This window comes from Pecten maximus, chromosome 5, assembly GCF_902652985.1.
Source record: "Pecten maximus chromosome 5, xPecMax1.1, whole genome shotgun sequence".
In the NCBI taxonomy this organism is placed as follows: domain Eukaryota; kingdom Metazoa; phylum Mollusca; class Bivalvia; order Pectinida; family Pectinidae; genus Pecten; species Pecten maximus.
The window spans coordinates 33,022,308-33,050,243 of record NC_047019.1 but is presented as its reverse complement, the minus strand read 5'-3'; the positions used below and the strand labels follow the sequence as shown (position 1 = coordinate 33,050,243).

The 27,936-nt window shown below is 36.4% G+C and overlaps 2 protein-coding genes across 3 annotated transcripts; one reads left to right on the top strand and one right to left on the bottom strand.

The window, feature by feature from the left end:
- The first annotated feature begins 220 nt into the window (after positions 1-220).
- LOC117327826 (superoxide dismutase [Cu-Zn]-like) lies at positions 221-4,759 on the top strand. The gene is made up of 4 exons (XM_033885026.1): positions 221-389; positions 1,201-1,294; positions 2,202-2,389; positions 4,161-4,759. Exons 1-4 carry the CDS (start codon positions 321-323, stop codon positions 4,266-4,268), a joined length of 459 nt encoding a protein of 152 aa, XP_033740917.1. The 5' UTR covers positions 221-320; the 3' UTR covers positions 4,269-4,759.
- LOC117327824 (SR-related and CTD-associated factor 4-like) lies at positions 4,669-27,877 on the bottom strand. Of its 2 annotated transcripts, none has more exons than XM_033885022.1 (17): positions 27,714-27,877; positions 23,767-23,895; positions 23,302-23,463; positions 22,743-22,860; positions 22,077-22,261; positions 19,498-19,710; positions 19,280-19,356; positions 18,715-18,862; positions 17,613-17,842; positions 17,353-17,439; positions 15,944-16,035; positions 15,349-15,449; positions 14,736-14,843; positions 14,241-14,406; positions 13,412-13,576; positions 12,928-13,133; positions 4,669-9,530 (listed from the first exon to the last, which is right to left on the bottom strand). In XM_033885022.1, the coding sequence occupies exons 1-17, from the start codon at positions 27,741-27,743 to the stop codon at positions 7,617-7,619; spliced, it is 4,131 nt and encodes a 1,376-aa protein (XP_033740913.1). In that variant the 5' UTR covers positions 27,744-27,877; the 3' UTR covers positions 4,669-7,616. The 2 variants fall into 2 exon arrangements, with proteins under 2 accessions (XP_033740913.1, XP_033740914.1); XM_033885023.1 differs by having other exon boundaries at positions 22,092-22,261.
- Positions 27,878-27,936: the final 59 nt, after the last annotated feature.

The window sequence follows — 27,936 nt, the reverse complement described above, 5'->3', positions numbered from 1 at the left end:
GTACGACAAAGGTAGGTCTAAATAATATAAAATCCTAAATGCTGACATTTATACGGAAAACGCATTCCCATCATTCGGGCGAATAGGTTATTTACCTAATTAAATTCTTTCTCACACATTGTTCATTTTGAGTTGAGAGTAGATTTAACCATGAGATAAAAAGGGTGGCAGTAATTATTTGTTTTTTTATGATTAAAGATAATTTCGTTTTCCGAATTTATTAGCAGTAGAAAAGTATACGAGCACAACACAGTTCCATGCCCGTAGTACATAGGTCACGAATCGTATTGTAGATTTTACAACTAGAGACCCATATCAAGATGCCAGTCAAAGCTGTTTGCGTGTTTAAAGGTGACGGAGATGTCACTGGTACTGTGCATTTCGAACAGGTAATGTACTAGCTAGACTTCAAGTGAATGACACTCCACCGGAAGGCCAAAACCCGACCAGGCGGTAGGATCTAGGCCTATAGTATATATTATATACATGTATATAGGCTGTGGAGTGTAGCCTAGCGAAACGTTAGGCCTATATTATTTGTCGCAAGAGGACATGTCATTAAAAAATCGATGTAACCTGGACATCCGGAAAAAAACTTCTTTAGTTTCCGCGTTGTAACTTGTAACGTTAGATGCCTTGAACAACTTGCCACAGCATGTGCCTATCTGTTGTAGATGCAACAGATGCAAGACAACTTAAACTTCTACTGGACAATCATTGGGGAAAATGCAAACAAAGGATTTAGCTATATTATTACCGTTCGTTTAAATAAATGTGTTTTTTAGTTGATTGAAGTCAGGTGGGATGCTCTTTCACTTGCGACGGAGCTGCCAACCTTATAGTTTCCACAGTACACATACCTGGGAAATTATAAGGTTGGTAACTCCGTCGCGAGCGAAACACACCCCACCTCACTAAAATCGACTATGAAAAAAAACGTTTATTTAAACTGATACAGCGCATAGTCGCATACTATATTCGACAGTCATTGAGAAACATTCTTCTTTAACATACTGTGTCGCTCAATACGAAGCGTTGCATCCAAAAAACATTAATCTGTGAAAACATCACCAAATTCCACATTATAATACTTGTGATGAATGACTTCTTTTGTTTATGTGTAAAAAAATCTAGATTTAATGATTTGATGTAAGTAAAGTCATGTTTTATTCTTCCATTTTTCTGGTACTTTGTTCTCAGGAAGGTGATACAGTCAAGTTGACAGGAGAGCTGAAAGGACTGGCCCAAGGTGATCATGGCTTCCACGTGCATGAGTTTGGTGACAATACTAATGGTGGGTATTAAGAGGGATTTCCAGATGTCATGTTTTGGATCTGATCAATATGCCATATCTTGTTCCTACAGTTTTTCCTCAAGTTTATGCTTATTTTCAGAAATTTTATTAGTGCCATTTTTAGCCTACCATCTGATGATGGTGAGCTTTTCAAATTGCTCTACGTCCGTGGTCCATGGTCTGTCCATCCGTAAACAATCCTTGCTATCAATTTGTTCAAATGAATGACCTTAACATACATTCAAGGTCACAGGAGTAATGTTAAAATCCATAAATAAAGATTTCTTGATAGCCAAGAGATGATAAATCTGATATTGGGCCAATAGTATGCTGGAATGAAGCTTTATACAAAATTTACTTAAATGAATAAACCTAACTAGCCTTCTCTGATAATTTAATTAAGTGGTAATCTGCATTATTTAGTATCTGCATAAATGACTTAGATTAACTTCCAAAGTCATTCTATAGAAGCAGGTGAGCGATTCAGGCCCATTGGGCCTCTTATTAATAGGAAAGATGGGGAAAACTAGAGAGAAGATCAGTCTGACATAGAACCAATATAGTTCATTCAATGGCTGGTGCCAAGATCCCTCTAGGATCTCGTTTATCCTTTTTTTTAACTCGCTGGTTACAAGTAACCATGAGCTTATGCTGTTGCCCCGTCGTACCCATCGGCATCCCGCTCCCAAAGTTTTCAGCTCACTTGCCCTTTAATCACCTGCCCAAAGGGCAAGTGAGATCATTATGCCGTGGTGCAGCATCGGTTATTTGCTATTAAAATTCTTATCACTTATTTGATGTTCACATAAAGATTAGTGATCATTAAGGCCCATCATTACTGGAGTATGTATTGTCCAGTAAATTACTCACTGCTACTTAACTATTTTCTTGCATTATTTTTTGCTAGGCTGTACGAGTGCTGGGGCACATTTCAACCCTAAGGGTAAAACTCATGGTGCACCTTCAGATGAGGAAAGACATCATGGCGATCTGGGAAATGTAACTGCTGGGGCAGATGGAGTAGCTCAAGTTAACATAACCGACAGTTTGGTCTCACTGACAGGGGAAGAGTCCGTCATTGGCAGAACTATGGTGGTAGGTTATACTAAAACAAAGGTTTCTGGTGTTTTATTGGCCTTTTAATAACCTGATATGGGCCGACTAACATCAGAATTCCTGCCTTAATGAAAGTAATCAAAAACTGCCGACATTGGGTCAGCACTTTGTCTATGTTTTCATCTATATTCAGCACATTTTGTGGACAGAAACACAAATATATTGAAACATTGGTCATTTTTCAAAATACCATACATATACATGTCACCACACATAAACAGATCAGTCCGCTCATTTTATAATCCAACTCAAGTTTCCAAACATTTCGGGGTCATATGTAGTAATTACCACAATCACTACAGAGAGTTCTGATGTTCATTGGCCTAAATATGATTTTTGAAAGGCAGTGAAATAGCCATGCATCAAAAGTAATATCAATGTCAAATACAATTATCTTTGAATTTGCCTTCAAAATGCAAAATGGTGATTAACCAAAATTTCAGTACATGAAAATACAGCAGTCATTACAACACAAGTCTACATAAATTATAAACTACTATGTTAAGGTGGGCAATTTGCTACCAGTCCCTGTGTGTATACAAACGGGTATACCATCTTCTTTGTTCTCCAGTAGTGTCATAATTCAGTGTGAAATATTAATAATGAAATTATAATAATTAACTCTATGCTTATTTATCCTTTTCTGGTAAAAAGTGTAAATGACATTAAAATGCATCTCGTCCCCAAGGTGAAATGGTGGACCCCAAACATAATGAAATTTTCAGTTAGGTTAAAGAACCTGAATCCCATTCAATGACAAAGAGTTTGGTTTTAGGATTTCTAGATGTGAAAAAAAAAATTGCCAAATCAACCAGTTTTACCACTGCACCCAAGGTTCTTGGGATCAGACGGATAAATATACATTCTCTGTGATAGGTTTGGGGTCCAGATAGGTTCTGTCCTTCCGGATTCGCTTTCCACACAATATCTTTTGAAGGAATGATAAGATTTTGATGAAAATTGCTTGGTAGACAATATTACCTAAATCCCTTGCTCAAGTTCCATTATCAACATATTCCGCGCATATTTAATGAGGCTGCTGCTATCTTATTGGCCTATTGGTTTCAGCACGATATCTTTTGAAGTAATGATCAGATTTTGATGAAACTTGCTTGGTAGACATTGCCTAAACCGGTCGCTAAGTTTGATTATCGTCATACTCATATTTAGTTAGAACTATCTAGTAGGAAGAAAGGGAGAATTCAAGCATGACCATCTCATTTTGATAGTTCACTATACAGTATATTATGTTATTAAATCGTTACTAATTACTTTCACAGCAACTTGATGATACATGTTTTGATTATAAATTTATGCTATGTCATGTGTTTCATGTTTTTATGCATGTTGCCCACTTTTATGTAATACAATATCTGCGTGGACGGGGGGGGGATCTTGACAACTGTGTCCTTGTTTTAAATAAGATGGATGTTTTTTGCCATACAAGACTTCGATTTATTTTAAAATTATAGTAAACTTTGCACCATGTCTACGGGGAAACTGCGACTCAAGGGAATGAGAAATTTACAAATATGAGAAAACACCATAGGACCTTTCCAAAGATAGTGTGTTGGATTGTAGGATTTTGCCAATATGAAGAAAAGTGTTGAAAGTTTAGCCAATTTGACCCCCTTAGGACTTGACACTTCTGACATTAGGTTTGGGTCTAAATTTTCTTCTAATCAAATATCCATCTAACAATCTAAATATTCCAAGATTAAATTACTTAAAGACACATTTCCTGTTTCAGATCCATGCTGATGTCGATGATCTAGGTAAAGGAGGCCACGACCTAAGCAAAACAACTGGCAATGCTGGGGCAAGATTGGCATGTGGTGTTATTGGCATCTCAAAGTAGATCTCCATTCCAAGGAATTTGTGTACATCAGTGTTATATAATGAAAAATACAGTTTATCCAGAAAATCTAGTTTTCAAGAGACAAAGTGTAGTGGTCTTTATCTGTTTAATAATAATGAGACGCCAAAGACATTATTTTCACCACTTGAGCACTTTTGTGGACTAGTCATATCTTCACTACGAGACATGTCCTTAAAGCATGTAGAACATGTAAAAATGTATTCTTTTTTTTTCTACTTTGTCATTTCGTTTTTGTTAGAAAAGATTTAGGTTTGGTTGTAGTGATGACAGCCAGCTAGGATTATTTTTCTGATAGATCATTGCAGTTTTTTTGTTCAAAACTGATCACTGCAGGCTAAGTAAACAAGGCATAACAGATATGAAGCAATAACAACAAAGGTTTGACACAACTTCCTTTTATTTGCACAAATCTTGATACAAATTAGTGTTTATCTGCAAAGTTATGGAATTAAAATGTATCTAATCAGAAACAGAATTGGATGTGATTTTTGTCAACTTGTATCGATCCTGTGGAATAAGCAACACGATAGAGCAATAGTTCTTCAAGCGAGGAAAACCTAAATAGTCCATACATAGGTTGTCCTGTTTAACAAATTATTAAACTGAAATAAATACAAAATAAAGATGTTTGTATTGTTCTAATTTAGCAGGACCTAGTAGGGTAAATAAGCATGGCTCTGGAACCATGCTCTGGCCTTCCAAGTCCATAATTAACATTTTTGTTGCAGTCGGATTTAACGTGAGCACAAGATTGTTGCTTAAATTTTTTTAATGTACTGATTGCACAGGATTCCCAAATTACTTAGTAAATTACAATATACTAGATCAAGATTAACTCGAGACACAACACAGGATACTGAAAAAAAAATCATTTAAAGATTCACCAGGTCAATGTCTGCAAAATGATTCGACTAACCGAAGACTTTGATTTTCAATGAAACCCAGTTTAAGGTTAGACAATTAACATTTGCATCAATTTTGGTAAATTCTATTGGTAGTGCTGAAACCTATTTTCATCACGGCAAAACATATCCACTTACCTTCCGTGACCTATGTTAGTTGCTGCAGACTTCCCAGGATGGAGATATTTTTGTATATTTCTTCAATTAGAATAGAATGACAATATAAAGATTCCTTTATTACAAAATTGGACTTATTAGGTTAGTATTCAAAAGTTTTGTAGGAACCATCAGTCACTTTCAATGGTTTGAAGACCAATTCCGATACAATGCCCGTTTCTTCAATTGTTTTCAGTACAAATTAAGATTCATCCCATCGTCCTTTATGCTTACTTGATGTTTGTCTTAAAAGACATCAAGAAACTGATTTCTAGGCACCGAAGTTGCTAAATAAAAAGGATATAAAAAGAATTAAGTTGCTGTCCTACATTACTCCACTGGAGCATTCCTTGATTTTACCCTTCCATCCTTTTTATTTGCAATGATCCAACTGAAAAGCATTTCTATAGGAGTTCCTCATTTTATTGCAGTTGAAATACCAGATATATACTTACTTCCCTCCATAGATGATGATTTGTAATATAATGTATAATTTCTAATAACATCTCCTTAGCCAATATTCGGAACCATACATATATATCCTTAAAACAGAATTCAACACATCTCACATTTCATAAGTTTATTGGAGATTTCTTCTTTTTGAGAAGACATCTCTGTTTCCACCAACAAGACTCATTCATCATGTTTCACTAGCATAAATAGAATCATTAATGGCATACAATATATACCAAAGATGGTATGAATGATGTACCAATAGTACAGTAATTAAAAATAGAAAGTAAATAACCCACCCAAACAAACTTACGGTATTATGTTCTACAATTTGGTCGTTTTGTTTTAACTTAACTGATGGGCTGTAAGGCCTAAAGTTGAATAAAATTGAATTGTATTGAACTAACCATTACATATGCATGTATATTCCTTTCTGAACATTTGTGAATTTTGTGAAGAGTATTAATACATGTACAAGCAAACTCAAAATACGAAGACTACAAATTTACAATAAATGGAAAGTGGCAAAACCAAGTACTGTGCATTTAAATGTACCAGTATTTATTTTGGCAAACTCAAATTTTAGCATATACCAGAATTTGAATAAATTAACACAATAATGAATTTAACAGTCACAATAATTTCCTTAGAAACAATATGTGTCTGCATTTAGCATAATTTAGCGGAATGTTTTCAATGAGAAGTGTTGAAATAAGACTACAGCTTATACTATATGTCCTACTGGATTTGAAATTTTGAAAACCATATAACAGTAGCACCACAAATGGATGCAACAGTGTACTTCGTAAGCAGTTTAACATTGTGCTAAACAGGCCCTTTTGAGCCTTTTCAGTACAGTACTTTTCATTGTAACTATTGGTACATACATATTGAAATATCTTAAAAATACTTCCTCTGAAAATTTTGCTGTAATCGAAAAGTAAAAACATGTCCAAAATTAGTAAAAAAAAAAATTAAAAGATTCTAACAAATTAAACCTACATGAAGTTCCCTTTAAGGAATCAATAATGAAACACCGTTTTGAATTAACTGCAGGTCTTTGAAGAAAAACTTTAAAAAAAACTTGTCAAATTGTCGACTGACAGGCAGTCAGTATTGCATAATACATTGAAATTTGACAGGTATATAAAAATACCAATATTAAAATAAAATATACAGAATAACTGGAAATTGATACTTAATCCATTGCTGGTACATCTACTTTCAAAGAGATATTGGCAACATTTCTAACCACACATGGTATATTCAGTATACAACAAAGATAGTATGTTATACCAGGAAACAAATTTCAGTACAACTCGTTTCCTAAGACACTCATACAACATTCTTACTTCCTGTCTCTTGCATTCAAAGGGCTAGACACAGCATTAAAACCATATATTTACAATTATTAAATTTCACATGATCTAAAAAAATGAACACAAGGATGCAACTTTGAATTGCCGCTCCTACCTTTATATACATATAATTTATTTTATTATACATCACGGATGTCGGGTGTAGTAACAGAGAAATAAAATGTAGCTATTTCTGGTTATAAGCAGTTTAAAGCCTATAAAATATAAACAGATTCATAAAATATCAACAGGCAAACGATATTTTCATTCTTAGTTCTGTTTTTAATCATACAAATGTATACCAACGAGGATGAAGGATGATTCAAATTCATGAAAACGACTCGTGTCCTATCACATTCATTACTTCATCTGTCTTTTCAACTGATGAACAGAGCAAACTTTTAAAAGATGCACAATACAAAGAAACAAAAAATATTAGCCTAATATGATCATTAATTTCATTCTATCTCGCCCTCCTCTAATGATTCTGGGTCTCGTGTAGGAGGTACCTCAGGTTTGGGTTCACTTTCTCCATTTGTCACTGGTTTAACTACCGGCACTATATTTTCTGAAGGAGGAGCATGTTCGGCCTCCTTTTCAAGTTCTGGACCATTCACTTTAGTAACTACACTGTCTGGTTCATTAATTACAGCAGGTGGGAGTGGAGCAGGGGCACTTGTTACCTCCCCTTCCTCCTGAGGTGCACTCACCTCTTCATCCTTTGTACCTCCTACCTCACCCTCTTCAACACGTTTATCGGGTAACACTCCCGTTAAAGTGGGTGTACTTTCTTGAAGTTCAACATCTGTCACATCACTCCATCTACTTGCTCTCCTTGCTCCCCTGTCACGTTCCTGATCACGGTTGTCGCGTTCCCTCCTATCCCTACCTCGATCTCTGCCAAAACCTCCCTCTTGCTCACTGTCACGATCACGTCCCCTATCTCTGAACCCAGGACCTTCTTGTTCATTGTCCCTTTCCCTACCCCTGTCTCTGAATCCCACATTCTCCTGCTCTTCATCCCTGTCACGTCCCCTATCCCTGAAGCTAGGACCATCCTGGTCTCTGTCACGTCTATCCCTTCCCCCTCTATCACGGTTTCCCCAGTCACTCCTTCCCCGGTCATCTCTGTTATACCTGTCATCACGTCTGTCTCTTCTATCAAAATCTCCCCGTCTATCATCTCTACCGCCAAAACTATCTCTACCCCTTCCTCGTCTTCCACCTCGTCCTCCTCTATCCCTTCTATTGAAGTCCCTTCTAAATCCACCACCATCTTGAAAGTCATCCTCTTTGTCATCATTGTCTCCCCAATTCTTTCCTGGGGGACCACTTTCCTCTTTACCAAAAGGAGGGTGTCCTCTATCAAATTTTTCTTCCTTACGGAAATTGTCCTCCTCTTCATCATTACGTAATTCCCCATCATGGGCATTCATTCTGCCTCCCATATCAAACCTAGGTCTCATCATATCACCAGGAGGTCCTCTAAAACCAGGTCTTGGTTGAAAATTACCAGGGAACCTTTGAAAAGGCATCCCTGGCCTGTTGCCAATGAAACCTGCTCTGGGTCCTCCAGGTCCACCAGGCCCTGGAGGACCTCCCTGGTATCCTCTGGGTCCCATGTTGCCTGGCATTGGTCCCCTTGGACTCATGAACCTGTTTGATCCATCTGGTGGTCCTCCCATTCTTGGACCCATGCCAGGGCCCATGGGTCCATTCATGTCCATTAATGGTCTAGGTCCCCGAAAATTAGGGGGAGCCATACCAACATTAGGTGGGTGCCCAAGACCTGGTCCCATACCTCTACCTGCCCCTGGGGGATGGCCAGATTGATTCATATTGTCTTGTGATGTAGCTGCCGGCACTCCCTGAGATCCAAATGGTGGCATACCACCAAATTCTTGTTTTGACTGGGAACCACTACCAGCATTTTCTCTAATATCACGATCATCAGTGTCTAGATCATCTGAGAAATCTGGTGGTGGCTGAGGTTTAGACTGTTGCTGCCAGTCACCAGGAGGGCGACCGAGTAGAGACGGTTTTTCTTCTTTTTTATCGGCAGGATTCACATTAAATGGTGGTCTTATACCCAACAGAGATGGCTTAGGCTGTAGTTGAGGTTGTTGGATAACACCCTGTGTTGGATTGAAGAGAGGCATCCTAAAGCCTTGTCCTGGTGGCAGATTGATTCCAAAGCGTTGAGGGAATCCTGCCCCAGCAGGAAATCCCGGGCGCAGAGCAGCATTGATGGCAGCTTCAGACACATGGGGAAGCCCACCTGTGCTAGTGAACAAACTACCCACAGAGGAGGGAGGTATTCCTGCAGATGATGTGATCTGTGTTAAGCCTCCTGCAGAGGATATTTGACCAATCTGTAATGTAAAAGTGGTATTTCACATTTTATTTCAAAAACAAAGAATTGTTCACAACTCATCAAGATCCCTAAAAACAGTTCGAAAGAGAATAACTGTAGAGATTTGGTGTATAATACTTGTAATTGAAGACTGCTCAATACTAACCATATCTGGCCAGTCATTTCGTAATGGAAACCAATGAACCATTTAAAACATTTCATATTTCTGAGAATGAATTTAGGGCTATTCCAGAAATGTCCACATGGGTAGGCGAGTGGCAGTTAATATTTCATTACGGTAATACCTTGCAAGGGGTTGACTGATGGGGTTGTGGGTGGCTGACAAGGGTTTATGTTTAATTTGAGCATGATGGGGTAAAATTGTCACAAAATCAATAAAGCTGGGTATTTTGTGTGTTCAGTAAAAACAAGAGATCCCAGAGGGATCTTGGCGCCCACCATTGAATGATCTTCATAGGTTCCATGTCAGATTGATCTTTTCTCTACTTTTCCCTTCCTTTAAATCTTACTAATCTGTGTAAATTCAGAAACAGCCCTCTATAGCTAGTACTTTTCAAACAAGGGGAACCTATATACAAAATGTATAAAATTTAAGATTTAGCGATAATGGCTGTCTGTCGACCATGTTGTTTTTGGATTGGTCCCAATATGCAAAACTAGGCACTGAGGGGAACCTACATATGAAATTTGAGAAAGATCCCTTCAGTGCTTTCTGAGAATAAGCGATAACTTCAATTGTCAAAATCCAAGATGGCTGCCTGTCGGCCATGTTGTTTTCCGATTGGTCTCAAAATGCAATATGCATAACTAGGTACCAAGGGGAACCTACATATGAAATTTGAGAAAGATCCCTTCATTACCTTCTGAGAAATGCGATAACAAACTTCAATTGTCAAAATCCAAGATGGCTGCCTGTCGGCCATGTTGTTTTCCGATTGGTCTCAAAATGCAATATGCATAAATAGGCACCAAGAGGAACCTACTTATGAAATTTGAGAAAGATCCCTTCAGTGCTTTCTCAGAAATAGCGATAACAAACTTCAAATGTCAAAATCCAAGATGGCCGCCTGTCGGCCATATTCTTTTTCTGATCACTACCAAAATGGAATATGCACAACTAGGGACCAAGGGGAACCTGCATGTGAAATTTGAAAAAAGATCCCTTCAGTTCTTTCTGAGATTTAGCGATAACAAACTTCAAATGTCAAAATATAAGATGGCCGCCTGTCGGCCATATTCTTTTCTGATTGCTACCAAAATGGAAAATACACAACTAGGGACTAAGGGGAACCTGCATGTGAAATTTGAGAAAGATCCCTTTAGTACTTTCTGAGATTTAGCGATAACAAACTTCAAATGTCAAAATCCAAGATGGCCGCCTGTCGGCCATATTCTTTTCTGATCGCTACCAAAATGGAATATGCACAACTAGGGACTAAGGGGAACCTGCATGTGAAATTTGAGAAAGATCCCTTCAGTACTTTCTGAGATTTAGCGATAACAAACTTCAAATGTCAAAATCCAAGATGGCCGCCTGTCGGCCATGTTGTTTTCTGATTGGTCTCAAAATGCAATATGCATAACTAAACACCGCGGGGAACCTACATATGAAATTTCAGTAAGATCCCTTCATTAGTTTCTTAGAAATAGCGATAACAAACTTCAATTGTCGAAATCCAAGATGGCTGCCTGTCGGCCATGTTGTTTTCCGATTAGTCTCAAAATGCAATATGCATAACTAAGCATCAAGGGGAACCTAAATATGAAATTTGAGAAAGATCCCTTCAGTACTTTCTGAGAAATAGCGATAACAAACTTCAATTGTCAAAATCCAAGATGGCTGCCTGTCGGCCATGTTGTTTTCCGATTGGTCTCAAAATGCAATATGCATAACTAGGCACCAGGGGGAACCTACATATGAAATTTGGGAAAGATCCCTTCAGTGCTTTCTGAGAATTAGCGATAACAAACTTCAATTGTCAAAATCCAAGATGGCTGCCTGTCGGCCATGTTGTTTTCCGATTAGTCTCAAAATGCAATATGCATAACTAGGTACCAAGGGGAACCTACATATAAAATTTGAGAAAGATCCCTTCAGTACTTTCCGAGAAATAGCGATAACAAGAATTGTTTACGGACGGACGGAGGGACGGGGGGACGGACGGACGGAGGGACGGACGGACGACGGACCACGGACGCAGGGCGATTTGAAAAGCCCACCATCTGATGATGGTGGGCTAAAAATATAAGGTGGCTATTTTGCATTTTGTAAGGAAATCATTAAGAAGTAAAATCAGAAGCATGGGTTTACTGGCCATACAGCATTAATGATGTCATGACCAAATTTGCTTGTGTTTCGAAAATGGCGGTAACAGTTGACAAAACAAATGTGTATGGTATGCATACTAAACATATGCGAAAAAGTTTAAAATCTTTACATTATTAAGAATTTGAAACAAATGTGCATTTTACAAACATTAAAACAACTTCTTTTCATGCATCCCCATACAATTGTCGCTAGTCATTATCACTTGTTAACAGTAGCAGTGGTAGTGAAAGCATGGTTTCACCAATGTCAAACTACAGGTATGATGATATACCAAATAAATAAATCTCAAGAATCAATGTGCTTTTAAAATGTTTTAATCAATAATTATTCATTAAAAAGGGATCGCGGTGATGTCTGATTTGGACTGGATCAGGACTGTATTTATCAATGTGTATGCTGACATAACCAGTAAAATGAAACATGAAATTAACACCCCCAAAATACTTATATTTTCAGAATTTTCATATGCAAATATGCAAAGTCAGTGTTAAAGTCTAATACAAATACCCCGAGTTGTAAAGACAAAGAAGGAAAAACTGGGGACCTGAAAATGTTATGCAAATAATAAGTCAAATTTATTGGATATCTCTGTATACCATCACAAATTTCACTTATTTATACTTAAATAATTTTTTGAACTATTTTCTGTTGGTGTTTTTTCCAATTTTGGTTGACTGGTTGGTAAAGGTGCTGCCCTCTCCCCCATAAGGTTAATTCCAGAATAGCCCTTAACAGAATATGTATTTTTTTTTCTTTAATTTGGTTTTACATATATATATCATACAATTTGATTTTCAGTAGACTTCAGAACAAAACAACTGAATTGGCTGGGCACTGCTGCCCTAGTAGTAACACCAGTTATTTCAAACACAATGTTTGCAATTCAAATTCATGTAAATGTTATCACAAAAGATCTTATCAAATATATCACATCATTTCCATCTTTTCTATTAACTAACTTGATATTGGTTGATGAATTTCTCAGTGATCTTATCTTTTAAATATCTATCTCAAAATAATGAAAACCTGCTGACTGCAAAATAATTGTTTGCCAAATATTAATTACCTGAGGTCTGACTGTCGGCATCCCACTTGGGAGGGGTATCATGCCAGGTACTGAGGGTATGCCCTGACTTGACTGTAATTGAGGGGGCATGCCTGCCATTGTCATTTGTGGTGGCATTGCTGGCATTTGTCCAGGAAGTCCACCCTGTACCATCATGTGCTGCATCACTCCCATGTGTTGCATGACAGAGGTAGGGGGCAACATACCTGCAACATTATACAATGACACTGAGCAACTGGCTATGCTGGGTATTAAAATCACAATATTTAACTTCAAAAGTTGCCATACATACCTACCTTTTCTATTCCATCAATTATCTCTATATGCAGTACAGTAAACTCCATTTTAACGGGTGCTAATTCTAAGTTTAATTTGTTCCGTAGTAGAAATTGGAAGAGAATTCTCATGATAGCAGCCATAATTGACAGCATTGTAGCTGCATTATTTTCCTAAAAGATGTCTGTTTTATTCAGAATAGACTTACCTGGAACAGGCGGTGGGAATTGGCCTCCTGGAGGCCCACTGGTGGGGGGTCCTGGTAGTCCCATAGGTGGTGGTCCCTGGTTGTTGGGTAAAGGTGGATGAGGTGGGGGAGCCTGTTGAGTCTGTTCCTCAACAATATCTGGCTTTTCTCTCCCAATAAGAGAGCCTACACCAACAATAAAGTAATCTTTAAAATTCAAATCCTACAAAAACTTTGAGGCACTTATAAATTTAATAGCAGGGATATCCAATAATGCTACTGCAGATTGGACTCCTGTGACTATCAAATGGGACATAATGGCAAATCTTCGTTTATTTTAATGATTTATCAAGGTTATATACTATGCACAGCACAACATCTTCAGAGAAAGCAACGTAACTATGCTACACGTTTCATCAACATATCTTCAAAAGCGTAGAAAGATTGGTATGGACAGGAAATTGTTAAAAAATTTGCACTTATTTAACCTTCAGGTCAAGGTCACTGTGACCTAATGGTAATGCACTGCATGTCAGCTTTAGGTGGTGCAAGTATCCTCTAAGATTCATCAACATATCAGCAAGGGTTCAGAAGTTATGTCCCAGAAAAGAAATCATCATAAGAACAACCAGAACCGGGACTAACACAATATGTCTCCCTTTCTTCAAAGGAGAGAAATATCCTAAGAATGAACTATATAGACTGAAGTTGGATTTTACCAAGAACCATGCTAATGTGAAAGGGTGCAAATGACATGGCATGCCAACCATCGAAACAGTCCTTGCTCTTCTATGGCTGATGATGTAAATGTAATTAATAGCTTTAGATTATATTAGCACATGTTTTATACCTTTGAGGTGCTCTGGTAAAGTTTCTTCATCAATGATTCCACCCTCTATTAAGTTACTGAGATCATCTGGCAGTTTGCTCCAGGGAATGTATGTGGTCCCTGCATCAACATCCCATTTATCCCGAAATTCCGACTCCTTTACACCTATGCCTGGAGCCCAAGCAACCTAAAAACAAATGGCATTGTTATGTCAAATGAAGTATAGAATACAGCTGAGCACCAGATTGATAGATTAACTCAGGTTTCATGAAGATTGTCTTTGTTTTTGAGACATATACGAACACTACAGCAAAACTGGAAAATGCTGGATTTGTTTCTATGGTAACAAGAACATTTTTTGAAAATATAAATTTCGCTATAGCAAAAGGAAATATAAGGTATCAAGGTTAAGGTACACATGGAGGAAGCTTCATGAAAGTATCTTGAGTGGTTAGGATAGATAGATAAACAGAACTTTATTTTCCTGTAACACAGATATGCATGTACAGCACTTACCCTCAAATCAGATCCATTGAGCTTGTATCCCTTCAATCTGTCTAATGCTTTGTTAGCATCTTTCCTCCTTGACATACACACAAATGCACATCCTCTTGGAGGTATAATCTGAAAAATCGAAATACATTACTCGACTTATATAGGAAGCTCAGGGTCCCTAGTCATAAACTAATTCAATAACAAAAGGTTTACCAATAGATACACAAAGTAATGGGGAAAACATGGGCCAATCAAACATAAAATATAGGTCAGATCCAGCCAATTTAACATAGTATGTGATAAACATCACTAGATACCTCAGTCATGTAAGATGGGTTGAAAGCTACTTGTTATTACTCAAGAATGATCTTAACCATTCTTCTTAACTGGACATGATGTTGGGAGTATGGGAGACGCAAACGTGTTGTGCAAAATACAAAACAAACCTACAGAAATGTTTTTACACATTTATCTGACTTTTATTCAAAGCTGCAGTGGGCTTATTTGTGTAACTTAAGAAGGGGCTAGTTTTGTTATTGTATATGAACATTTCTTTGCTGAACCAAAGTCGTCTATTCCAAGTTTCTACTGGATTTTCCCTCCAGGTAATCACAATAAATATCTAGTAACTTACATGAAGTGTTTCCACGGTTCCATATTTGTCAAGTTCCTCCCGTAACTCTTCTTCTGATGTGCTTTTTGCCAAATGTCCAATGAAGAGCGTTGTGGTACAGACTGAAAAAATATTGTAAACCTAAATTTCTGTTCATAATCATAATACTAAAACTTTATGGTTGGTTTAGTTTGTTTAACATCCCATTAACAGCCAGGGTCAGTAAGGACATGCCAGGATTTGGAGATGGTGGAAAGCCGGAGTACTCAGAGAACAACCAACGACCTACTATCAGTCTGGCAACTGCCCCATGTTGTTTTTAGAACTCGCTACCCAGAGGTGGAAGGCTAGTAATAAAGTTTCGGGACGCTTTAACCACTCAGCCACCGTGGCCCCCTGAAACTTTATGTCAAATGTCAGAAAATATTACAGATAACCGATTACAGTAACTATAAAAGAATTTCATTTTTATCCCCAAAAATTTCCAATAATAAAGATAATTTGATGCCAGGATGTTCTCTAAAACCTTAAAATTTCAACAGAAACATCAATGTATTTAATGTTTTATATAGACATGTGCAGCAAGAAATTTAATGTAAAACTATTGAAAACTTACTGCTAAGACATTCCTCTTTGATTGCTGGTAAACCTTTCTTTCTCCTTTCTCTTTCGCGTTCCCTCTGTTTCTCCCTTTCCCTGTCACGGGACCTGAAATGTACACAAATATGTACATATCAAAATGAAACAACACTAACTGACAGTCCAATCCTAGATCCTGACCAAAAGCTTCAAATGTCGTCATGGCTGCAATTTTCAACCCATTGGTTGGAGCTACAGTCAAACCTCGATGATTCGAACTTCGTTGATTCGAATTTCTCGCTGTATCGAACTTTTTGCTTGGTCCCGAATTTTCTCACTATATAACACTACTAAAGAAACTATGTATGATTCGATTTTTTTTAAATCGAAGTTTTCGATGTATCGAACTTTTTTCATGACCCGTTAGCTATGATATTATAGGTAATTGACATCTCATGATTCGAACAAAAAATTCACCTGTACTGACCACTGGACAGGTGTTTGTCGTGACCCCTGCGGCAAGATTTCACACCTCTCCCCCAAATGCCCTGACTGACAATAGGGATAACGATAGCGTGTGTTGTCACTCCCGGTCATGGGGTTAATTAATAATCAGACCAAATTGATAGATAAAAGGTGTATTTAGAAGCCATGACATTTAATCACTCCGGTAAAACATTTCGGTAGTCGTCTCTGATAATCTCCGCCACCATTGAAATCAGCGGTCGGTGAGTAAATTTTACGGAACTGTAAAACAACCGGACGAATTTTAAACACAAACAATTAGCGATGGCTTCACTCATATTCAAAGTGTCACGTTTCAAACTTATACATAAATATCCAAGTAAATCGATTATTTGTCATTCAATCATGCATTCTCCAACCGATCGGCATTCCGTATTTTATATGCACATAACGTAAACGCACATGTCTTTAGCAGAAAAGCCTAACGACTTACGTAAGTGTGCATTGTACTTCTTTTGCTTTATCTGTTAAACGCGATATAAGTGTTTTGTAACGATACATATTTTGTTTAATTAATAAAATGCTTAGATATAATTAATGAAAAGAATTTTTATTTTGTTGTGTTTGAGGTATAAATTAACTAAACTTTTCGATGTGAGCCTGACAGGCGACGATCAACACGAAGACACTGAGGACATGTAACGTTAACAGATATGGTCATTATCAAGAAAACATCGATCTATTGTCAACCATGAATAATTCGAAGTCCCGCTGTTTCGAAGTTTTTCTGTTAGTCCCTTGAACTTCGAAACATCGAAGTTTGACTGTATTTCTATATGACTTTGCCCTCAAAAATAGCTCCAGAATATAGGCCAACAAATATATCTTAATATCTATAACTACAGGGTTTTCAAGACAATATATAAACAAAAATTGCATCTTGTTTACTAGATACCCCTTATGACATGTTTATTTACTAACCTTGACCTGCGATGCCTATCTCGTGACCTTGACCGTCTCCGCCTGTCTCTAGAACGAGATCTTGTGCGTCTTCTTCTTTTAGGTGTTCTGCAAAATAGAAGTTTGATAACAATCTGTTGTAAGACATAATATACTCTTAGAATGAAGTTGTTCATGAATCAATTTAGATGGTGTAAATCTCTAAAAATGAGGTAAACATTTGGGTTGCTTAAAGGCAAAGTGAGCTAACATACCACCCTTCCACACTAACAAACAACTACCTAGAGCGAGATCGATCTCTTGAAGATTGCTTTGATCTACGGTGTTTACGGTCCCGATCTCTATCCTCTCTGTGACGTTCTTCTTCCATGGGCTCCTGAGTTCGCTCATCAATATCCTGATAATCATCCGATGGAGGCTGATGGTCAGGCATCATTGGGTACCCAGGCTGCATAGGAGGGGGAGGGTGTGGTTCAGGGGGCATAAGGGAGGGGATCTGTGACATTTGAGGCTGAAAGAAAAAAAAATGACATGACATGATATATTTATTTCAAAATTTCATCAATCACTTTTCCTAGCATGTGGAATTTCCTGTGCTTTTGTACTCAATGATTTAAGTTAACTTTTACCCTATTTATCTGTTTGAACAAGTATCTTGACTTGTCTTAATGTTTTAAGTGTCTTAAAATATTTTTGTATGTCATATATATATATAGGCATAAATGTTTTCAGGTAGCCCTTCTGAATACATTAAGACAGGTAGCCCTCATATTTTTTGCCAATTTCACCAGATAACCTATAAAAGAGGGATATTGGTACCCATCATTAAATAACCTTTTTTTGGTGTATGTAGGAATGATCTTTTCTCATCTTCTTCTTTTGTTTATAATCATATTTAAACAACGGGAACCTACATATGAGGCCGAGAAAGAGTGATAACAAACTACAACTGTTGTAATTCTAATCAGCCAATGATCATATACAAATAGAGACAAAGAGGAATATCTACCTTGATATTTGAGAACCAATCCATGAAGAACTTTTTATAGAAATAGTGATAACTGGCTGTCGGCCATTTTTTGTTTTTCTGAACAGTCTCAAAATGACTGATTTTGTACTTGCATTTGCGGACAACAAGAAAATCATACTATCTATGAATTAGAGAAAAATCAAAATCAAGACCAAAATGAACCTCCAAATAAAATGAGTGAATTCGATCTAGCACTTTTCTGGAAATAGTGATAACAATTCTGTTCATGGATGGATGACAAAGGGCGATTTGTTTAGCGCAACATGTTATGATGGTCGGCTTATAAACCATGACTATGATACATGACTTTTTCTTATTATCCTCGGGCCTTGTCACTACATGAGAATTCTCACCTGTCTAATTTGCTGGTCAAATTCAGCTTGTTGCTGTAATAGTTTCTGCATGCTCAGTTCATTTTGTATTTGCTCTGTCTTCTGGATTGTTTGAGACATCTGTTGTATTTGTTGTAAGAAAGCTGGATCGTTTAAAAGATTTGGCACTCTGAAAATATGTGACAACAACAATTAATCCATGAATTTTTTTCAGCACTTATTTTTAATCACATATCTAAAGTTCCAAGATTGCCATCTATCAGCCATTTTGTTTTTATTGGTACCATAATTTAATATACAGAGTTAGGGATCACAAGAGATGATTCTTTTAGATCAGGCATTCTTTTTGAGCATTATGGCCATTATCAAAATTGTAGATGGTTTCCCGTCAGCCTTTATCAGTATCAAAATCCATGGAGCATGACAATGGAATATGAGATTTAAGTATGGAATTTTAAAATTTTCTTTCAGTTCAATCGAAGAAATAGTGCATCTGTTAAAAACAAATCAATTTCCACTACAAGTAGTAGAGCTTTCTTTTTTTGTATTCATGCATAAAATTTTTGTTAAAAATTTCCACACTTACCCACCACCCCCTCCTCCACCTGGCATCCCATGCTCATCTTCATCATCACTTTCACCGTAGTCGAAATCTAATAATTTCTGAAAAAGAGATCCAAACAATGGTACTTATTCATCACTACAGGAATCTTGTTAGCACCCAAGAAGAATATATTTAGTTCTTTGCGCTATGTTCATAGTACCGATATCTGATGAGCAAGCTTCCAACAAGTATACACCCACCTTATTGAATCCTCCTTCTGTGGACTTATCAGTCTTGTTGAGAAGCTGGTTTGTGAGAGTCTGTATGTGGGAGAGAAGATTGCTGTCAATAGCATGAGATGATCCCTGTTGAGAAGGGGCCTGTTGCATTAACTGTGTCTGCTGTATTAACTGTTGCTGCAGTAGCTGAAGTTGTTGTAACTGCTGCTGCTGGGCACTGAGACTTGTGGTTCCCTGATACAAAACACCATATTTATAATGTATATGTACACAAAAACCTACCTAATCATGCTTTATTTGATGTTTTAATATTTCACAATTTATCGGTAAATTTATTTTTACACATTTCCAAATTCTTTATCTATATATGGCCGAGGTGTCATTTTGAATACAGGACATAAATAGTATATCATCCCACTGTATAGAATATTGTCAATGTTTCTGATATTTGTTACTTGTTTAGCTGCAGAAAGAAAATCAAAGACATCCTTCTATTAGTTTAAACATATTTTATTGCCATAAATTGACAAAGGGATTAGTGAGCAAGTTTTACCAACTTAACGACTTCTCCCACCCTCCTATTCATGTAATTGTTTTCAATACAAATCCAGGAAAACATATATGGGATCCCAGGACAGTACTTTAATAAATTACAATTAAATCATTTTAAAATCATTTGATTGAAATCTTGTTTTCATTTTCATAATGTGTTGCTTTTAGGCAAAGGGGGTAGTCGTGACAAGCAAGATTTGGACAAGACTTTGAAAATGGTGTTCACATTGTGGTCCCAAGAAGAAGTAGCAAATTTTTGTCAGATATAAAATTGGACACTTTAATCACAATTTCCACAGGTAATTACCTTAAGAAATCAATGTATAGGTACTTTCAGACAAGGAAAAAAATTAGTGAACGTTCTGTAGAAAGAAAAAGTATGTTAAGTACCAACGATTTGATTCAGTCTTGTACTCTTGTAATTGGTAATTAACACTAGAATGCTTTAACTTTTGAAATTTTATAAGACTCAAACCACAAGACGCGTCCGAATTACGTAAATCGGCAATGGTATTCCGTGTAGTCAATTTTGAGCAAGACAATTCTTCCACTATCAAATAAACAGCGACAAATGATTTCTACAAAATTTATCCTATCGACATGTTTAATTTATTGATTTAAACTAGTGACTAGTCAATCTTGTTATAATTGGGCCTAATTAGCTTTGTATATATCTTGTACAGATGCCACAAAAGATCATACTAGCATAAAAATCACAAGCTTATCGGGGAAGGATTAATTAATTTGTTTGTACAAACACTGTAGATGGGACCACTCTAATTTGCAAGCTGACTAGGCCTATCATGGCGTAATGTAAACAACCTGTCAATCCAATGTGTCAAATCTGACCGATGATTTCAACTAAATGTTGTATTTCAGCCTTAATAAGTTACAGATTTCTATTGTCTTGTGCTGGAATATTCAGCTACCAAGCAGTTAAAGTTAAACATTACTCTATTTTTTTCCCCATTTTCTTTTCGGAAAATTAACCTCAAAAACGTATCTGCACATATGCGCAAATCTATGGTATTAAAAATATGTCTTTTCATGTAAATGTGTTTCATGTTTTCAATCTTTTCAGCAGTTATATTTACATTTTACCAGAAAATGATGTCTGTGGAGCAACAGGATGCTTTATTCTTCAATATTAGCCTTCAGTTGGTATTGTCGGTTCATTATGAATTCTCTCATGCATTCTTTTTTTTTTTTCATTTTTAGAAGTTTTGATTTGTAATTTGTAAATATTCTCTTTTATTACACCCATATGTAACAAAAATTCTTGCAGATAAAACAGAGCGCATGATTAATTGAATCTAAATCACTGCCTCCGCAAGGGATCGAACCCAAGACCTCAGGCTTACTAGTCTTACGTTTACCCTATCAAGCTGAAGAGAAGAGTTCTCTAGCTGAACGATATATTGCGGCTAGTATTCACCAGGGTAACAACCTAAAACGGGTCTTATGTACAAAATTACGATTTTCTTCTTAACATTAAAACTGCTTCTTTACCAGGGTAATGTTCCAAAAAAAAGTTGATATGTTGGAGGGTCGTCAAAACTTAAAATGGCTTATATAGGTGGGTCCCTAATTTCGAAGTGCCTTCCCTCCCATCCCATATATGTTTTCCTGGAACAGCCCATAGTATAGACTAAAAAAGTTCAGTGTGAAAGCAATGTCTTTTGCAACCACTGCAATACTTAGGTTTGATCTGGTAAGGGAACGACAAATCTGTTGACTCATAAGCTACATTTCTTCAACTGCCAAAAACCAAATTACATTCCAGGACACCTATTACTCTATTCTATAAATCCTTGACATTTGATTTTGAGTTTGCAAAAAATTCAGACCAATATTTATATTGTGGTATGAAGAACCTGTATCATGACACCCTTATATAGCTAAACATTTGGAAGCCCAACACTTCCTTATCTCATTGAATTTAAAATATATCTATAATCTCAGAAAATGAGAACTATTATCTTTTCATTTTAAAAGCTGAATTGTTTAGAAAGCTTTATAGCTGTTGAGATATGATATATAATTCATACCGAGTCATACCCTACCGTTTGGGTCTGCTGAAGTAGCTGGGTGACGGTGTTGAGCATGTCATTCTGTGAAGACATTTCCATACCCTCACCACTTCCCTCAGCAGTATTGGGCTGGGGTGGTACTGCTTGAGGAGCTGCACTGGGTCCAGCTTTATTCGCTGACAAATTGTCCACAGCTCTTTGAGCTACAAAATCAATCCATGCAGACAACTTTGTTACATTACAACGCACACAAAATATGTTACAAAAAAAGAGACTGACAACGCAGGATTGTGAAGCTCAATTTAAATGAATTTATGAGGATAAGAGAACTATAAAGAATTCTTTTTTTTCTATACAAATTTTATTATCATATTACTTCAGAGAACAAAACAAAAGCCTATCATACAAATATGGATGAGAACTTAATTGAGCTTTTAATTGGCTAGACTTCAACTGATTCTTATTGTTACATTTTAATTTTTTTCTATTAGAACACGACACAATATACAGAATCTCAGACTGGAATGGATGACAGCAGATGAGTATTCTCATTTCTCTTTGATAGGGAATTAACAGACATAATGACATTTGAATGTCAACAAGCTTAAAATTTTACCATATTTCTGTGATTAATTTATCCGTAAATTCATGAAATTTGAATTTTATAATGTTGTATTGCCTTACCTGCGGCCACAAGATTCATGTCATTAGAGTCAACAGCTAGATCCAGTAAGGGTTGTACAATCTCACTTTGAAAAACACCATTTTTCTGCCACAAGTTTAATACTCTGATAACTTTACTCTGAAATGTTTAAAAGAAATATTTTGAAGATGACATATTTAAGAGAATTTTTTTCTTCTTGATTTTTCACAATGCTGTTTAAATATAAAACCTTGTGTACGTACAAACAATGCAACTTCAATACAGTTTTTTTGAGATATGTCTCAGATATGCCCTATGAGACTAGTCAGGAGCAAACCTAGACTCTCTCAAGTAGTAATACTCCTGCATCTCTAGCTATTAACAGAGAATATTTCTATATATTTCTAGATTTCGCTAAGATTTTTCTATAAAACACATAAATATAGTTTCTTTGCTTAAAATTGTCTAAATTTCCCTTCACTTCAGATTTATTCTTAATTAGGGACTTCCAGTAAATCTACATACATACCAGACATAATGCCATTATTGTGATTTTATCTATCTTCTATAAAATCTTTTTATGTTTTTATTTATTATTACCTTTTCCTCATTGGGACACTTCAGTAAATTTTGGAACGTAGCAACTACATTTTTTGTAAACCTTGGTGCAAATACATCTTTATCTGATCCAAACTGGTGACGAGATTGTCGAACTATAGAATCTATCACGTAAAGCCCTGGAACTTTGTACTCTGGCTTACACTGCAAAAGTAAAAACATTATTATAAACAGTGAATTATCATAAATCAAGCACTACTGTACACCAAGCCTGAATCTGGGTCATATTCTCACACAGATTTCAGAAGTAGTTGGTTGAATGACGATGTAATATATTACAGTGGGACCTGAATCCCCTGTCTGAGGTTGGTTTTGCAGAAAACAGTTTTCAATGGGAGAACTGTACACAAGTATTGACAATACATATTACAGAATGAATACCGAAAATTATCTCTGAAAATTTCCCCTTTTTATAATCAACAAAAAAAGACAAAAATGAGCACTTGCCTTTTGAATAAATTTTTCCACACTCTGCACAACATGCTTGTAGAACTTGATGGCCTTTATTGCACCTTTAGTAACATTGGCCATTTTTGCCCGAGATATTGGTGGCCGGGTCTCATACAATGAAGAGAGCTGAAAACAGAAAAATAAATATGACTTTAATGAGGATTGCATTAATCTCTTTTTTTTTTTTAAAAAGAGAGAGGTCCATATTAAAGCAGGTTATTAATTTTCTATTCCAGTAATTTTTGGACATATTCTGATATCAATACATTTTTTTCCTGTACCTTTTTATCAGGGCAGTCATCATGGGTACAGAATTTTGTCCGCAGGTACCCAAAATTTTGATACCTGAACCGTATCTAGGTATACGTACCCAACATAATTATGACCATTCAAAAATCGCAGCAAGAAGCATGACACAATCTCACTGGAACCAATGCAAGAAGCATGACACAATCTCATTGGAACCAATGCAAGAAGCAGGACATAATCTCATTGGGACAAACATCTTGTGCTATCCATACATTGGGAAAGCCAGCAATATGAAATTAAAATTATAGCCTAACAATGTTGCATTTGAATACATTCCAAAGAGATTTATAAAGCATTCCTCTTGTGAGAATTAAGTACAGGGATATTGTATTTGGAGAGTGACAGTGTTTCCTATATATATATTTTGAGATACCTAAGTACACATTTTTGAACCTGGCACGGGTTCATGACAAACCCAACCCATGTTAGGGTACTTGTAACAGTTCTACTTTATATTACCATACATAATTATATAAAGAAATCACTTGAATCACACAAAAGACACTTGTTTGAGTGATAACCAGTGAAATGTTATTAAATACAGTAAAACCTGCTTAACGGACACTCGCAGTGTGTGATATAATCACAAAGGTCAATACAATGATACACAATTCTAGGGAAACCAGTATATTGTTCCTGCTAAAATATCAAAAACGTTATTGCATTAACCTGAGTTCTCAGTATTAATAGAACATGTTTTTGTTGACATACATAAATGAGAGTGACTGACTAGGACACTCCATCCAGTGATGAACGTGAAATGCTCAAAGTAATCATGATTAATACAAACACATTTTAAGGTGAAAAAAGTAAACAGAAACATCATTGGTAATATGGCAGTTTGCATGCTAGGGACAACAAATCTCATCAGTCACATCCATCAGCATCGCCATATTACTTAGAGTGGGAGTAACTGATCATAATGAACTATTTTACACATTTAAGCGTTCATATTGATTTGAATCAATAACAATTGACTCTCAATTTAGTATGCAATCAATTCATTAGGCAAAATCAAGTTCAAGTTACTGAAGTAAGCTATCACATATTAAGAACACAGTGCCACAGGTTCCAGCAAGATACTGTTAACTCAACAAAAGTATGGAGCAAGTTTAATAACAGACCTCTTCAATGCAAACAACAGAGTACATGGTTTTGCAGTCTGAGATATGTCTGGTCTCTCCGATCAGGGGACACTCAACATTTTTTTATTCAGTAAGAACGGGTTTCTTTTCCGAAGGTAGGGTATTCTGGGATATTTATTGTAACAACAAATCTGAACTAGTTTGAATGAACAAGGCTCCACCTCAGACTAAGAGACATTTCCTAATGGATGATTTTAATGATCGAGACAGATATTGTAAAATGTTGAACTTCTTATTATACCGATGATTTTAATGATCGAGACAGATATTGTAAAATGATGAACTTCTTATTATACCGAAGTTATCTTTTGATGAATATGTAAAGTGATAGTTAGCTGTTGAGTGAAAGTACCAATACAATATTCTATGGCACCACTGCAGCCACCCTACAGTGCTCCATGCAAAAATAAACAATCATATATCAATTTTAATATCATATGTAACAAAATACAGGTACATGTAATTAATTGGTGTTTGGAAAGATAAGGGAATCCAAATTGAATGACATGTTTTGTAGATTATCAGTCAGGAATATCCCCGAGAGCTATAGCAGGTAAAAATTATTGTATTATGATATAGGTATGACTGTCCTTTTTTAAGGCAGGTTTGATTGTATAACATATAGTTTCATTAGTTTGTAAAGGAGGGTACTTTGCAATTCCTTTTTGTAAAAGTTTAAGGTTAAACTAAGCATCGCAGCAAGAATATATACTAGAACCAGGTCTCTGGTGTGAAGATTTTAATCCACAGATCTATCAATCTATCCATAGAATCATAATACTCAATCAGCTGAATGACAAATATCATATTTCAAGCCAAGCTAACATTTGAAGTCTTTCGGCATGATAAACGTTTGCTCTACTACCCGAGCCGAGAAGCATGACCTGAGTGACAGTAACACTATGAGAAGTTACACTGACTAGTGCCTTTTGCAATCTCAAGAGTGTCTTAAAGAGGATCAACCATTTGGATTGAAATAAATTTATAGTGTATATACCTAGAAGTGCTTAAAACAATGATTATCAGAATGAAAGAAAAAAAATGTCCCTTCAATATATTGCGGGGGAAAATCCTGAATTGTTACAGGTTAACAGGTATACCAAAGTAAAAAGCTGTGATGGTAAGTACAGGAATTGAAGCCAGTATTGATATTTCAACATAGAGTTGGGGCTACTTACAAACAAATTGAGATGTACTTTCATTAGTCTTTAATTTCTATAAAATTTGCTGATCAACTAGGCACAGATTCAGCCTCATAGCTTTCTTGGTTGTCCCACTATTTTCTGTTTTGCTATAAAACTACATAAAGAAAAACAAGCTGGATATGCTCTGCAGTGGAAGTAAAGATGGTGGGAGAAACAATACTAACTGCAAAATCCTAATGATACAAAGGCATTTTAGTTTAGAATCCAGTGTTTATTGTGAAATTTTACCAGAGGATTGTGAAAAGGAAAATATTTTGCCATATTTAAACTCTAAGAGATGGCACCAAATGTTGTAACACTGGCACCTTTACAGAACTAGCTTCTCCATTTATTAGCACTCCAATTCATATCATGTGACCATTGGACATAGGCTATGTGGTATTTGATTAGTACTTTATTTTTCATGATATCAAGCTGTAACTGTTTAGTACTTTAAAAAAAATGTATTTCTTGCTCAATGTCCGACACTATTTCATATGCTTCAGGGAATGGGTAATTTTTTTCCCCAACTCAGTAGAATATAAAAGGAAAAGAACACACTCGTTCTGGTGGACAAAAAAGAATGAAAGTGTTAACGTTGCAGATGTTTGTTTTAAAAAAAAGGGGGGGGGGGGGGGGGGGGGGGGGCAGGTCTGTCAGGATGTAGCTTCTTCCCTTTTGTGCAACCCATCTCATATCACTTGTAACGAACCCGTGCTTGAGCAAACCAAATAAATACCAAGGTCTCATTGATTATGATAGACAGATTAGACATATTTAAAAACCAAAGATACATGGGATGTGTAAACTAAGACCCAGAACCACTTGACACTCAAACATTTCTAGTATGAAGAATCGTAATTTTATTTAGTGTTGTAATGAAACCCAAGACCATCATCGAATAGAATGCAGTCTGGACAGTTTCTGAATTTGCGACTAAGGATTATCGATAAAAACTTTCGAGTAAACAAAAAGGAGAAACTGTCAATGACAGCGATATCAACAACGTCACTGAGTTATGAAGTTGACACAAGTCAGGATATTGAGTTAGGAATCACTTCCCAGTTGGAAAGTCAAAGAACCGTCAAACTTGCAAACGAACAGAATCATGGTATTGCGTACACGAAAACTCCTCAAATGCCGACCAAGTTTAACAAAACCAATATCGCCATATGAATGTTGAATACACGACGAGACGCGTGTGAACAATAACCACGCTTGCATGCCGGCTTTATCAGTGGACGAGAAGCCACATGGTAATCACTGAGAGAAACAGGGGGTGAATATATTCAGTGTCTATATTTACCTCATTGTTGAAGGCTCTTACTGCCTCCATCTTTCCGATATTCTTGAATCAGCACGTAGTAAACTGTTTCTGTCGGATAAAAACGTGTGTTTTTTACTGATCTTACGCAGTCATTACGCTGGCGTGGTGTTCAATATGGCGGTCACACGCCAACCCATAATTTCCAAATTCGCAATTTGTAATATGTGTTTTGATTGGACGCTTTTGACACCATGAACCAATC